This window comes from Chrysochloris asiatica, unplaced genomic scaffold, assembly GCF_000296735.1.
Source record: "Chrysochloris asiatica unplaced genomic scaffold, ChrAsi1.0 scaffold00116, whole genome shotgun sequence".
In the NCBI taxonomy this organism is placed as follows: Eukaryota; Metazoa; Chordata; class Mammalia; order Afrosoricida; family Chrysochloridae; genus Chrysochloris; species Chrysochloris asiatica.
The window spans coordinates 6,307,628-6,320,918 of record NW_006408634.1 but is presented as its reverse complement, the minus strand read 5'-3'; the positions used below and the strand labels follow the sequence as shown (position 1 = coordinate 6,320,918).

At 48.6% G+C, this 13,291-nt stretch overlaps 1 protein-coding gene across 1 annotated transcript in view; it reads left to right on the top strand.

Annotated features, from left to right (window-relative positions):
• Nucleotides 1–512: 512 nt before the first annotated feature.
• The window catches only part of TMEM143 (transmembrane protein 143), a 28,914-nt gene continuing 16,135 nt past the window's right edge, over nucleotides 513–13,291 (top strand). The window contains exons 1-2 of the mRNA XM_006868391.1: nucleotides 513–553; nucleotides 893–1,128. Coding sequence (XP_006868453.1) covers nucleotides 919–1,128 — 210 coding nt within the window. The 5' untranslated portion in view covers nucleotides 513–553; nucleotides 893–918. The remainder of the gene's footprint in view (nucleotides 554–892; nucleotides 1,129–13,291) is intronic.

Genomic DNA, 13,291 nt, shown 5'->3' with positions numbered 1-13,291 from the left:
CTGCGTCACCCGGAAGTTAGCCTTTCTTCTGCCCGTCCTGCCCCCTCTAGGTCCCAGGTGCCACCTCAACCTTCTTTTGGTTCCGCTTTTTCCCGCCTTTTCGCTGCTCCAGAGCTGATTGGCTGCGCCTAAGTCACGCCCCCTCTCTTTCCCCGCCTACTCAGGCACTGGCGGTAGGGGAGGCGTGGCCTCAATGGACGTTAGGTCGTTCGCCGTTGACTTACGGCGCGAGGAAACCTGTCTGGACCCACCCTCCCGAACGTCTTGCATCTGCCCCGCCCCTTTCCCTTTGAAGCACGCGGACAAGGAGACACTGCGACGGCGCATGCGCTACGTCCCAAAGCTGCAAGAGGAAAAGAAAGGTCGACAAATGACGCAAGCGCAGTTGAATAGAGCGTTAGAAATGGCCGGCGCAAAAAAAAATAAATAAATAAATAAATAACCCAGGGTTTGGCGCATGCGTTTTACTGCTCTCTGAAGCCGAACCCCAGGGGCCCCGGACGTCTTTGTGCACATGCGCGGGGAGCTCTAAGACAGTCGTGCGTTGGCTAAGGTGAGGGAGAGGGCGGGGGATTGCATGGCTGGGGGAGGGCGGCCCTACACCCTCGACGTGGCCTTTGCGATCATCAACTGTGCTTCCAAAATTCCCCTCCCCGCTTAGGCCTTACAGAAACCAGTTGTACCCCTACCGGCCTTCTGGACCCTGAAAACACCCCTGAACCTAGTAATCTCTGACCCCTGCTGGGATCCAGGCCAACTGAACAAGTATGGGAGGGGGCAGGCTAGAGGGGCTACTAGGCGAGTGAGGGGATGGACTCTGAGCCCTTTGAGGTGGGGACACGGAGGTAAGGGGGCACTTTTCCTCCAGATGACTGCCTGTTCCTCTCGTTAGGCTCCAGGGAACGAACGGGTGACGTTATGCTGCACGTAGTCCGGGGGGTCTGGGGGTCCAGGGTCCGGGTCTGGCCCGTGCTCCTCGGGCCCCCCCGGGCCCTGTCATCGCTGGCAGCCAAAATGGGGGAGTACCGCAAGATGTGGAACCCCACGGAGCCGCGCAACTGGGCCCAGCAGTACCGCGAGCGCTTCATCCCGTTCTCCAGGGAGCAGCTGTTCCGCCTCCTGATACAGGTACTACCAGTCCCGGGTCCCAGAGCCCGGGGACTACGACTCCCATGAGACTTCGCGGCATCAAGGCCCTCTGTGCTATGGAAGGCTGCTCCGATGCCTTTTGGGAGTTGTAGTCTAAGCCCCCCCCAATCATCCCACGTGGGTCAAGCTGTGTTGGAAAGCAGGGGGAAGACCTCCTAAATGGGGATGCAGGATGGAGGTGTATTCTAGGAGGTTGGACAAGTCATACTTTGTACCCTGTTCCAAATGAGGATAAGAGGCATTGCTACTGTTTAATAATATCAGTTTATCCTCAAAGTCACAAAGTCACAAACTACAATTAGTTCTTTTCATGCTGTTTGAGCATATGGTAGGCACTGTGCTAAGCATTTTGCGTTATTGAATTATCAGAATGACCCAGTGACATCCTTATTTCACATACGAGGTATCTGAAATGTACCACGGAAGGAAAATGTCTTGCCCAAGGCCATGTAATAACTGAGTGTGAACTGAAGTCTAACTCCAGACTAGGGCCAAGATTAGGGTGAGGCTAGTCAGGCACTCACAAGATTCTAAGAGGGATTACATGAGAGTCCTAGTGTTGCAATGGTTAAGCACTTGCTTAACCCATTGCAACCAAAAGTTTGGCAGTTTGAACCCACCCAGTGGCTCTGAGAGGAAAAGACCCAGGGATTTACATCCGTAATATGACTGTAATGTCACATGGGTTTGTTATGAGTTGGAATCGACTCGATGGCACCCAACAAAAGCTACTGTACCTCAACGGCACCTCAGTCATGTCCCTGTAATACTGGTCTTGTTCCAGAGCTTGAGTGTTTAACCCATCATTGTTCCGTGCTTAACGTGACCATTCATTCCTTTAACAATTACTTATTGAACGCTTGCTCTCTGTATTAAGTCCTATGCTAGACTGCACACACACAGTTCCTAAAACGAAAACCAAACCCGCTGCCACTGAGTTAATTTCCACTCATAGCAACCCTATAGGACAGAGTCCAGCTACACCTTAGGGTTTCTGAGGCTGGACAGCTTTATGGGAATATGCCGCATTTTCTTGCCGTTTCAGAGCAGCTCGTGAGTTCGAACTCCAGCTTAACCCACTGCCCCAAATTTTCATCATTGGATCTGACTCACAGCCACTCCATGCATACAGAATAGAACTGCTCCATAGGGTTTTCAAGGATGTGAGTTATGGAAGCAGATCCCCGCCTCTGAGTGTGTTCAAACTGCCAACTTCTCAGCTAGTATCTAAGTTCTTCACCGTTTGCACCACCAGGTAATTCCCCTCCTCATAGACACACATATATTGTTGCTGTGTGCCATAGAGTCAATTCTGATTCATAGCGACTCCATATGAACAGAGTTGTTTTTGTGAAGTGCCATCAAGTTGGTTCCGACCCATAGCAACCCTGTATAAGGTTTCCAAGGAGCAGCTGGTGAGCTCGAACCACCGACTTTGCAGTTCAAACTGACTTTGCAGTCCAACCTACTGTGCCATACCCAGACTCCATGTGATAGAGTAGACCTGCCCAACAGGGTTTCCTAGGCGGTCATCTTCATAGGAGCACATTACTATTTTTTTTTCTGCCATAGAGCAGTTGGTGAGTTTGAACTGCCAGCCTTTTGATAGCAGCTGAGTGCTTAACCACTGCACCACCAGAGCTCCGTACACAAAAACATTTAAAAACCCACTGCCCACTCCATGGAGTGGATGGTGGCTTTGAACTGGGGATTCTTCACACACATAACCAAATTTTTTAAAATCCCAAACCCACTGACATCAACTTGATTTCGACTAACAGTGTCCCTATATGGAGCTCTGGTAGCGTAGTAGTGGCGAATCAGGCTGCTAACCTCAAGGTCGGCAGTTCGAAACTACCAGCTGTTCTGTGGAAGAAAGATGAGGCTTTCTGCGCCTGTAAAGATTTGCAGCCTCAGAAACCCTGTGCAAAGTCACTGTGAGTCGGAACCGACTCCACGGTACTTAACACCAACAACATATGAGAGTAGAGCTGCTTCCTAGGGTTTCTGAGGCTGTAAATCTTTACAGGAGCAGACAGCCTCATCTTTTTCCCAAGAAGCAGCTGGTGGATTTGAACCATTTACCTTACAGTTAGAAGCCCAACACTTAACCCAGTACGTCCTCAGTGTTGGTGGTTATGTGCTGTGGAGCCAGTTCTGACTCATAGCGACCCTGTACAGGGTTTCCGAAGCTGTAAATCTTCACGGGAGCAGAAAGCCTCATCTTTCTCTCGTGGAACAGCTGGTAGTTTCGAACTGCTGACCTTGAGGTTCGCAGCCCGATTCCTAACCATTATGCTACCAGAGCTCCTTACATCCTCAGTAGTACACTCGTATGTTGTTGTTGTTGTTAAGTGCCTTTGAGGCAGTTCTAAGTTAGAGAGACTCTGTAGAGGGCTTCCCAGGAGTGATTGGGCTTAGCAGTCCAGTGTTTATCTTACAACCATACTCAGATACATACACATAAATACATAGATACATACATGTGTAACATGTACATAAAATCTCAGCACATTCACTCAAAAAGAAGGTATGATCTTCTTTTGCAGATGAGTAAACTGAGGCTCAAAGAGATGAAGTCACCTTTGCAGGACTCTGAGAAAAGAAGCACAAAGAAATGATTAAGTACCTGTGCTCTGGAGTCAGACTGGACCTTGGCCAGTCACTTCCTGGAGCCTGCTATTCCCATCTGAAAATGGGAGTCAGGATTCCATCAACCTCCTGGAATCCTCTGGAGGAAGATAAATGGCCAGCAGTGCTCGGCACATAATAAGCATTGTGCGAAAGTTGGCAAGTGTCTTAGTTCCCCAGGGCTGCTCTAACAAAGTACTACACGCTGGTTGGTTTAACACACTGGACATAGATTACTTCACCATTCTGGAGGCTGCAAATCCAGAGTCAGGGTGTCGGCCATGTTGGTTCCCTCTGAGAACTCTGAGGGAGTGGATGCTCCAGGCCTGTCCTATTCCTGGCGTTCCCTGTCCCCTGGCTAGTACAGACATCACTTCAATCTCTGCTTCTTTTTCCTTCTGTGTCTCCACTCTGTCATAAGCACGCCTCTCAGTGGCATGATCTCCTATTAGCAGATGTTGTTGCTTGTTAAGTGGCGTCGAGTCAATTCTGACTTATAGTGACCCTGTATAGGGTTCCCAAGGAGTGGTTGGTGGGTTTGAACCACTGACCTTGTGGTTAACAGTCCAGTGTTGGTCCTACAGTGTCACACCAGGACTCCTGTTAACAGATGGCATTTTCAAAGGCCCTGTTTCCAAACATAATTACATGGCCACCTTACAGGGATACAGGCTAGAACTTCAACGTTTGTTACTGTTGTTAAGTGTTATCCAATTGGTTCTGCTTCATAACAATCCTATATAGGGTTTCCGAGAAGTGGCTGGTGTGTTTGAAGCACCATCCTTGCAGTTCAAACCGAATTTGTAGTCTAGTGTTTATCCTACAGCAATCAGACAGAACTTCAACATAGCTTTTTTTTTTTGCTTCCGGAGGTGCTGGAAGACACAATTCCATCACAGTGAATAGGTGTCAAAGCAGAACCTTGAACCTCTAGCTCTCTATACCAGCTGTTTTTCATACTAGCAGTCTGCCTCAGTTTCTTGGTCAATAAAATGGATGCATCTTCACCAAACGAAACAGAGTGAGAAATCTCAGGACTCTAAACCAACCAATAGTATGGGGTCCTGGTATGGCACTGTAGGATAAGCACTTGATCACAAAGTCTGTTTGAACCACAAGGTGGGCGGTTCAAATTCACCAACCACTCCTCAGAAACGTTATACAGGGTCACTATTACGAATCGGGCTGTGAACCTTAAGGTCAGCGGTTCGAAACTACCAACCGCTCCGCGGGAGAAAGATGAGGCTTTCTACTCCCGTAAAGATTTACACCCTCGGAAACCCTGTACAGGGTCACTATGAGTTGGAACCGACTCGACGGCACTTAACAACAACAACATGGGTCAGAACCGACTCAATGGCAATAGTATGCATAGGCTGCGAGGGAAATCATTTGCCTTTCTTCCCTTCCCAGCTGTTGACTCTGCCACAGATGAGGGGGGCAGGGAAAGAGAATTAAAGGAAAGTCTTACCTCCTGACGTATAGGAATTCCACTCCAGCCCAGCGGAGAAGGCGGCTCTCGAGGAGTTCTCGGCCCACGTGGACTTCTGCACTTTGTTTCACTACCACCAAATCCTGAACCGACTGCAGGTGAGGACAGGGGGCCCTCCAGCCCTGTTGTGCGTATTCGTCTGCTCCTTGATTCAGCAACTACATTCACTGGGCATGTGCTTGGAGCCTGGCCCCGTCTGAAGCGTCCTCAGAAGTGAGCAGAGAGATGGTGCCACTCTCTTCTGGGGCCAGCATCCCAGTTGCGGTGACTAAACCCCACACCAAACCCATTGCCACAGAGTCGGTTCTGACCCATAGCGACTTAATAAAGTGGAGTAGGACCGCCCCATCGGGATCTTTATGGAAGCAGACTCCCACATCTTTCTTCCACAGAAGTGCTGGTGGATTCAAACTGCTGACTTTCCAGTTAGTTGAAGCATGCTTAACCACTGAGCCACCAGGGCTCCTGTGGGAGCAGCTGGATAGTACTCCTGTGATCAGGAGAATCCACGTAGACAAGAGACGGGGTTGCAGGAATGAGACCGAGGCTGTATCAGCTTTGAGAGTCAGGGACCAGTGAGGGGGATGGACCAGCAGCAGCCAGCCAAGCAGCTGGAACGCCACAGACCAAGGGGTGGGGTGTCTAGGTGCTGAATTCTCACCAGCCTCCTCCCAGCATCCTGCTTGTGCCAAGGGTTCCCAAGACCACCCTGACGTTCAATGATTCACTAGAAGGGCCTACAGAGCTCAGAAAAACTATCACACTCACAGATACAGTTTATTACAGGGATAAAGATCCACATTGAAATCAGCCGAGGGACCCAGCAACTACTGCGGACCGCTCTAAACTGGACCATAGTAGGAGGAGGATAATGTAGAACAAAACTGTATCATAAAAAGACCACACTTGCTGGTGTGGCGGAGGCTGGTGGAACCCTTGAATCTTTGGCCCTTAGACATTTTAGGTCTGGAACTGAATTCTCCCGTGTGGCTCAGCTTTCAGCCAAACCACAGAAGAGTCCTGTAAGATGAACAGTAACAACAGGGAGGTACATACTCCTTAAAACAACTAGCCATACGAGACCAAAAGGGCAGGATTTGTCCAGGGAGACAGTGCAGAAGGCCAGAAGGCCTGGGAAAGAATGAATGAATGAAAAGTGGGACCCACAGGGAGGACGTGGGAAGAGAACAGTTACATTGTGAGGATTGTAGTCAGTGTCATGAAACCATGTATGTAGAAAGTGTGGAATGGGAAACTGATTTGCTCATTAAACTTTTGCCCAAATCACAATGAAAAGTTAAAAGACAAAAGTGAATAAATAAATAAAAGTACCAAAGGGAAAAGGCACATAGCATCGGGCAGGGCCCAGAGGACACCAAGTGCAAACAAGCATGACTCTGTGGAGTCATGCATGTTGTTAATGTGTTGTCAAGTCAGTTCTGACACATAGTGACCCCGTATAGGGTTTCCAAGGAGCAGCTGGTGAGTTTGAACCGCTGACCTTATGATTCAAACCGACCTTGGGACCCAGTGCTTTTCCTACAGTGTTACACCAGGACTGGAGGAGTCATGCGTACGGGGTTTAATTCTTCCAGCAGTGATGGGTGACAACATGCATAGAGTATTGCCAACCAGGGGAGCTCACCTAACTCTGATGTTCAGGGGTTTTTGGGGGGTTGGTCTTGTAGGCATGGAGTGCCGTCTTAGTTACCTCATGCAGCTATAATGGAAGTACCACAAGTGGGTAGCTTTGATGAACAGAGATTTACCTTCTCACAGTTTGGGATTGAGGGCATTGGCTTTAGGAAAGATTCACTGGCGGCTCTCTAGGAAAATCCTTGTTTCTTTTTAGCTTCTATATCTAGGTTCTTTGGAGATCATGTGGCTTGTCTTTTCCCTTTCATCTGTGCTTGCTTGCTTAATCTGCTCTTACATATCTCAAAAGAGGTGGACTTAAAACACACCCTATAGAACTGTCCCATAGGTTTCCAAGGCAGTAATCTTAATGGAAGCAAACGGCCCCATCTTTCTCCCATGGGGCACTGGGTTCGAATTGCTCGGTGAAGCAGTTGAACTCTTAACCTTTGCCAGTAAGTAGAGTCTGACATAGCAACCCTATATTGGGGTTCTGAGACTAAATCTTTATGGGAGTAAACAGCTTCAACTTTTTCCGGCAGAGTAGCAGGTGGGTTTGAACTGCTGGTTTTGTGGTTAGCAGTCCAATGCCAAATGTAAACCACTTAACACCATCCATGACATTCCTTCTTTCATCCTTTGTCTCAATCTGGTAGCCTCAACTAAAGAGAAAAATACTGTATGAGAGAGAGAAAGAGCTGGAAATACGGAGAGGTTGTGTTTGACACCTTTAAGCAGGGTGGTCAGGGAAGGTGGATGAAAAGGTGATTTTGGTATGGAGACTTGAAGGAACTGAAGAGTGAGTCATTTGCAAAGGCGCTGAGGCCCGCCCCTCTGTGCCAGGTGCGTTGAGAACCAAGAGAGAAGGTCAGTGTGGCTGGAGCAGAGACCACGAGGGGAAAAGGCTGGAGTTGAGGGCAGAGATGGAACAGGACCGATCATGTGGAACCTTGTGGACCCCAGAGAAGACTCCGGCTTTGACTCTTAGGGAGTGGGGCGTCACTAGGGTCTCTGAGAAGAGGCCAGGCGTGAGGGACTCTGCGTGTAACGGGCGCCCCCTGGCGGCCATATAGGGAACAGACAAGGGCGAGGGCTGGAGAAGCTTTTTCCTACATACAGTCCAGCCCAGTGAGGGAATCCAGGTGTGGCGCTGTTCTACGCTTTATACCGCATCGTCCTTGGAAACCCTATACAGGGTTGCTAAGAGTCGGAAGCGACTCGACGGCACTTAATGCAGCAAGGCTGGTGAAGATTGGGGCCACAGGAGGAAGTGAAATGGTCAAATTCGGGCGTGGTTAGGAATCGGGCTGCTAATCCCAAGGTCAGCAGTTCGAAACTACCAGCTGTTTCCGCTCCCATAAAGATTTACAGCCTCAGAAACCCTGTTCAGAGTCGTTACGGGTCAGAACCGACTCGATGACACTTAGCAAGGCTGGTGAAGATTGGGGCCACAGGAGGAAGTGAAATGGTGGAATTTGGGATCTGTTGATGAATTGGATGTGAGAAGCCCGGGGTGACCGCAGGCATGGGGGCTGCTGGAAGAATGGACTTGACAATTTGCTGCAATGGAAAAAACGGAAGGGGACGAGACTCAGATTTGGGGCATCATTTCCTTTCCTTGGTTTAGGACAGGGAGGGTTTGAGAGGCCTGTCGGCTGGTCCCATAGAAGTGCAGACTCTGAAAACTCAAGAGACACAAGTGGTTTGCTCCCAGTTCCTAGCTGTAAAATAGGCAGTTCGAACCCATCCATTGGTGCTGCAGAAGAAAGACCTGGCGATCTACTTCTGTGAACATTACAGCCAAGAGACTTCTATGGAACAGGTGTGTCTTTTTAAGCTGTCATGTCGCCATAGTCTGAAATCACTGAACAGCATGGCATCTGGGTTTGGGGGGTTTTGCTCAAACATCTGTTTGTGAGGCACCATGCTTGGTGCACGGGCTCCGATGATGAGCAATGCCAGGCTGCTCCCTGCTCTCAGGGGTCCGAATTTACACGGTCAGCTGTTCTCAAGTGGTCAGTTCAGACTGCCCGCAGCTCTGTGCCCACTGACAACAAAAGTGACCTTACTTTCTGGACCAGCTCTGTGTGGAAATTGGAGAAAAAATTCCCAATACAATACTTTAGTCCCACGAAACTTTAAATTTCAATGGAAAACAATTCAAATCAAATGAATTTTAAAATGCTGTTCCCTAGACACACTCACTCCACTTCACCTGCTCAGTACCCACAGGTGGCCTTCAGCTCAGATGTGGAACAGTTCCGTCAGCACAGGAATTACGATTGGGCCACATCACCAGAGAGCTTTCATTTCTTGAAAGGTGACCAAAAAAACCAAAAACAAAACCCACCACTGTCGAGTTGATTCCAACTCATAGCGGCCCTTACAGGACAAAGTAGAACTAACTGCCCCATAGGGTTTCCAAGACACTAGTTTTTAAAACTTTTTAAAGTTTTTATTGTGTATTGAGTGAGCATTTACATGGGAGAACATCGGTTTTACACTCATCATTTCATTGCAATGATTACAGTCACTGTGCATCATGGTTCAACAGTATTTGCTTCTAATCCCTCTGTTTTTTGTTTTTTTTGGATGTACACAAAATCACTCAGGAATATATAATCATTTAAACAACCCAAGGGCACATTTTGCAAGCCTGTTGTCTGGCCGCCAGCACACAGCCTTTCTCTTTCCATGAGTCCAGAGTCCTCAGATGCTCCCTCTTCTCCATATCCTCATCTCTGCCTCCTTCTCTGGTTAGAGCCCCACATTCTGCTCGTGCTCTTCTCCCTTGGTGGTCCTAGGGTCCTGGACTGTAAGATTAACTACTCCCCCCCTTTTATTACAAAACATCCACTTTGACAGTTGTGACAGTCGCAATTAGTCATAATAATAGTTACTCACTGTTGAATCGTAAGAATCTTATTCCCATCTCCTTTCACCAGACCCGTCGACAAGATGAAAACTATTCAATGGGAATTCTGCCTTCCCTGCACATCCTGAAACTAAACTCCCTCTTGAAAACTTGTAAGCCAGTTACTTTGTGCCTTTATAGCCCCCCCAATTTAGGTAGCCAGTGCTTGAGACTAAGTGGTTATGGGAGCAGACAGTTTCATCTTTCTCCTGCAGAGCAGCTGGTGGGTGTGAACCACCAAGCTTGTGGTTGTCAGCCCAATACTTAATTCACTACATCACCATGGCTCCCTCTGAAAGGTGATGACCACGAGACATATATAGGTCTAAAGGGTCTACAGAAGGTGCCGTGGCTCCATATGATAAGCATGGGACTGTGAACCACAAGGTCTGCCGTTCAAGCCCACCAGCCGCTCTGCAGGAGAACTGAGGCTTGGAGCCCTGGCGTGGCGTTGTAGGATAAGCGCTCTACCATAAAGTCGGTTTGAACCACAAGGTTGACAGTTCCAACTCACCAACCGCTCCTCAGAAAATCTATACAGGGTTGCTGTAAGTTGGAACCGACTCGACGGCACTTACCAACCACAAAGGGTCTACAATGTGGATGCAGCACACTTGTGCAGTGTACAACCTGCCCAACCGTTCGGGGCGGCCCTGCTCAGCCCTGAAAGTTCTGTTATGCCTGTTTTGGTGCCAGAGCAGCGGGACTGCCTTTAAAACAGGAGCCTTGTTCTGGTTTGCAGATGTTCTGAAGCTAAGCAAGCTTAAGGATCTGATCAGCTAAATGAGTCTTCTACCTTTTGTCTTTCAAAGTTTTTATTGTGAACTGAATCTGGTGTGTGTACCTCACTAGTATTGCTGCCCCCCTATAGACTTATCTACTGTTTGACTAAGAATTGAGCCATAAGGGCGAAGTCAGTGCCGGACTGAGGGCCATAGATTTGGGTTTCTCCTGTCTATCTGACGAGTAAGCCTGGTCTATTTTTATTTTAAGTTTTGTTTCACATTTTCATCCACTCCATTTGGGACCTCCTAAAGTGATCCCTTTCAGAGCAGTTGTCTTCTCCCTTTCTTATGATGCACCCGAACTCTGTCCAAAGAGCGCCAACTACCCTGTTGTGTGCCACCATGCGGTGGCTCCATATGATAAGTACTGGGCTGCGAACCACAGGGTTTGCTGTTTGAGCCCCCTAGCGTCTCCGTGGGAGAAAGATGAGGTTCTGCTTCTACAAAGATTTTTTTTTTTTTTTAAACCTTGGAAACCACTGGGAGCTCAAGCTTTCTTCATTCATTCAACAGTTACAGCCAAGACACCCCCATGGAGCAGCCCTACTGTGTAATACACTGTTCCGTTTGGTTTGGAATGGACGGGCAGAGGCTAGTTCCTGGGGGACCTCAAACATGGATTTCAATCCAGATGCAATGAGGGAGCTACTGGAGAGGGTGGGAGGGAGGTTAGGGATGTCTTTGATCTCCCATCTACCTAACAGCACCCTGCTGGCCATGATTTGGAAGTAGTGGGGAGAGGCCCATACAAGTTTCTGGTGACTGATGACGATGGCTTGCTGCCTCCAGTCCCGAGCGCTGCAATCACAGAAACACCACAAGTGGGTGACGTTCACAAACAAGAAATTTATTTTCTCACAGTTTAGGAGACTGGAAGTCCAAATTCAGGGCGTCCACTTTCTCTCTGTGTGAGCTCTGGTGGAAGGTCCTCCTCATCTGGTCTCCCCAGCTAGGAATCCTTGGCTCTTTGGTGATCCTCCAGTGACTTGCCACCTATCCCCCCCACTGCTTCCCCCCACCAGTATTTGCTTCACCTGCTCCTTTTATAGCTTATAGGAGATTGACTGGAGAACCACCCTCCGCTAAGACTGCCTCATTAACACAACAGTGAAAACCCCTTCTCAAATGGGATTGCAATCACAGCTATATTGAGAGGACGGTGCTGTCCCCAAGGAAGTGTCAACCCTCCCCAACCCTTTGGTTAGGAGTTGATTCCAACTCCTAATGAACCCTGGAGCAGAGAGTAGAATTGCCGGATGAGGTTTCCGAGGCTGCCATCTTTATGGATGCAGACTGCCACAGCTTTCTCGCACGGAGTGACTGGTGGGTGTGAACCGTTGACCTTTCCGCTAGCAGCCAAGTGCTTCACCGCTGTGCCACCAGGGCTCTTCAGCCACAGGTATAGGGCGATAGTGTTAGCAACACTTATTTGTTGTTAGCAACACAATTCAGTCCCTCACATCTGGACTAGCAGGTAGCAATAGAGATGGAGGGAAGATGGTGTCAGGAGCGCGTCATGTCCAGAGACAGATGTGGACGTGCCAGAGGACTGAATATGGTGGTGGGGAGAACAAATGAATTAAGGGTGCCTCCGAGGCTTCTCATCAGAGCATCTGAACAGGTGGTGGGCCCATTTATTTGGAGGAGGAGGTTGAGGAGGGACGGTGGTCAGGGAGAAATGGAAAGTTCTTTTTGGTCCATCCATCGCCCATGGAAGACGCCATCAGCCATCCAACGGGACATGTCAATTAATAATGAACAGTCTGGAGCTCACACAACACTAGGGCACACTGAGCTTGAAGTGTACAAAATCTGAAACCGCCCGGTTGGGGGCCATCAAGTCCAGTCTGACTCATAGCAGCCCTTACAGGGGAGAGCAGAAGCACCTGAAGGCTTCTAAGACTGTGGCTTCGCAGGAACAGATAGAGCACCAGGTTTCAAGGTCTTTCTCTCTCCAGTGCCCAGGTGGGTTTGAACCACCAACCTTTTGGTTAGCAGTCGAATGCTTAACCACTGTGCCACCGGGGTTCTATGTCCAGTAGTTGGAGATGTGCATTATTTAACCTGTACCTTAGGGATGGCTTATAGTTAGTGTATGTCTAAAAAATTCAGGAACTAGTAATGGTGATAGTTGAAGAACATGATGAACGTATTTAATGGCACTGAAGTAAGAGCACATGGGAAGATTTGAAATATAGGTAAAAGTTACCTATATACCAGTATTTATCACAATTTAAGGAGTCCTGGTGTAGCGCTGTAGGATAAGCACTGGACGGCGAGGTCTTTTGACTCTCAAGGTCGGTGGTTCAAAGTCTGCAGCCACTCCTCGGAAACCCTATCAGGGTCACTATGAGTCAGAACCGATGCAAAAGCACTTAACAACAACATCCCAGTTTAAAAAAAGAAGAAAGTGAAGCTCAGAAGAAGAGTCACTGATGGCTGGTTAGGGGAGAGAGACGTGTGGGAGGGAAAATACCTAACTGTCCATTTTTTAAGGAGTGGGGATTATGTTCTGTGTGGGTTTGAGAGGACGGTGCTGTCCCCAAGGAAGTGTCAACTAAGGCATTTGTATCAGTTAATGCAAAGTCCTAGAACTGCTGTAATAAAGAGACCCCTCAACACTGGGGTTTAAAGGAGGTGCGAGCTAATTTCTCTGCCACTTAACAGCCCTATTGTAAAGAGGGG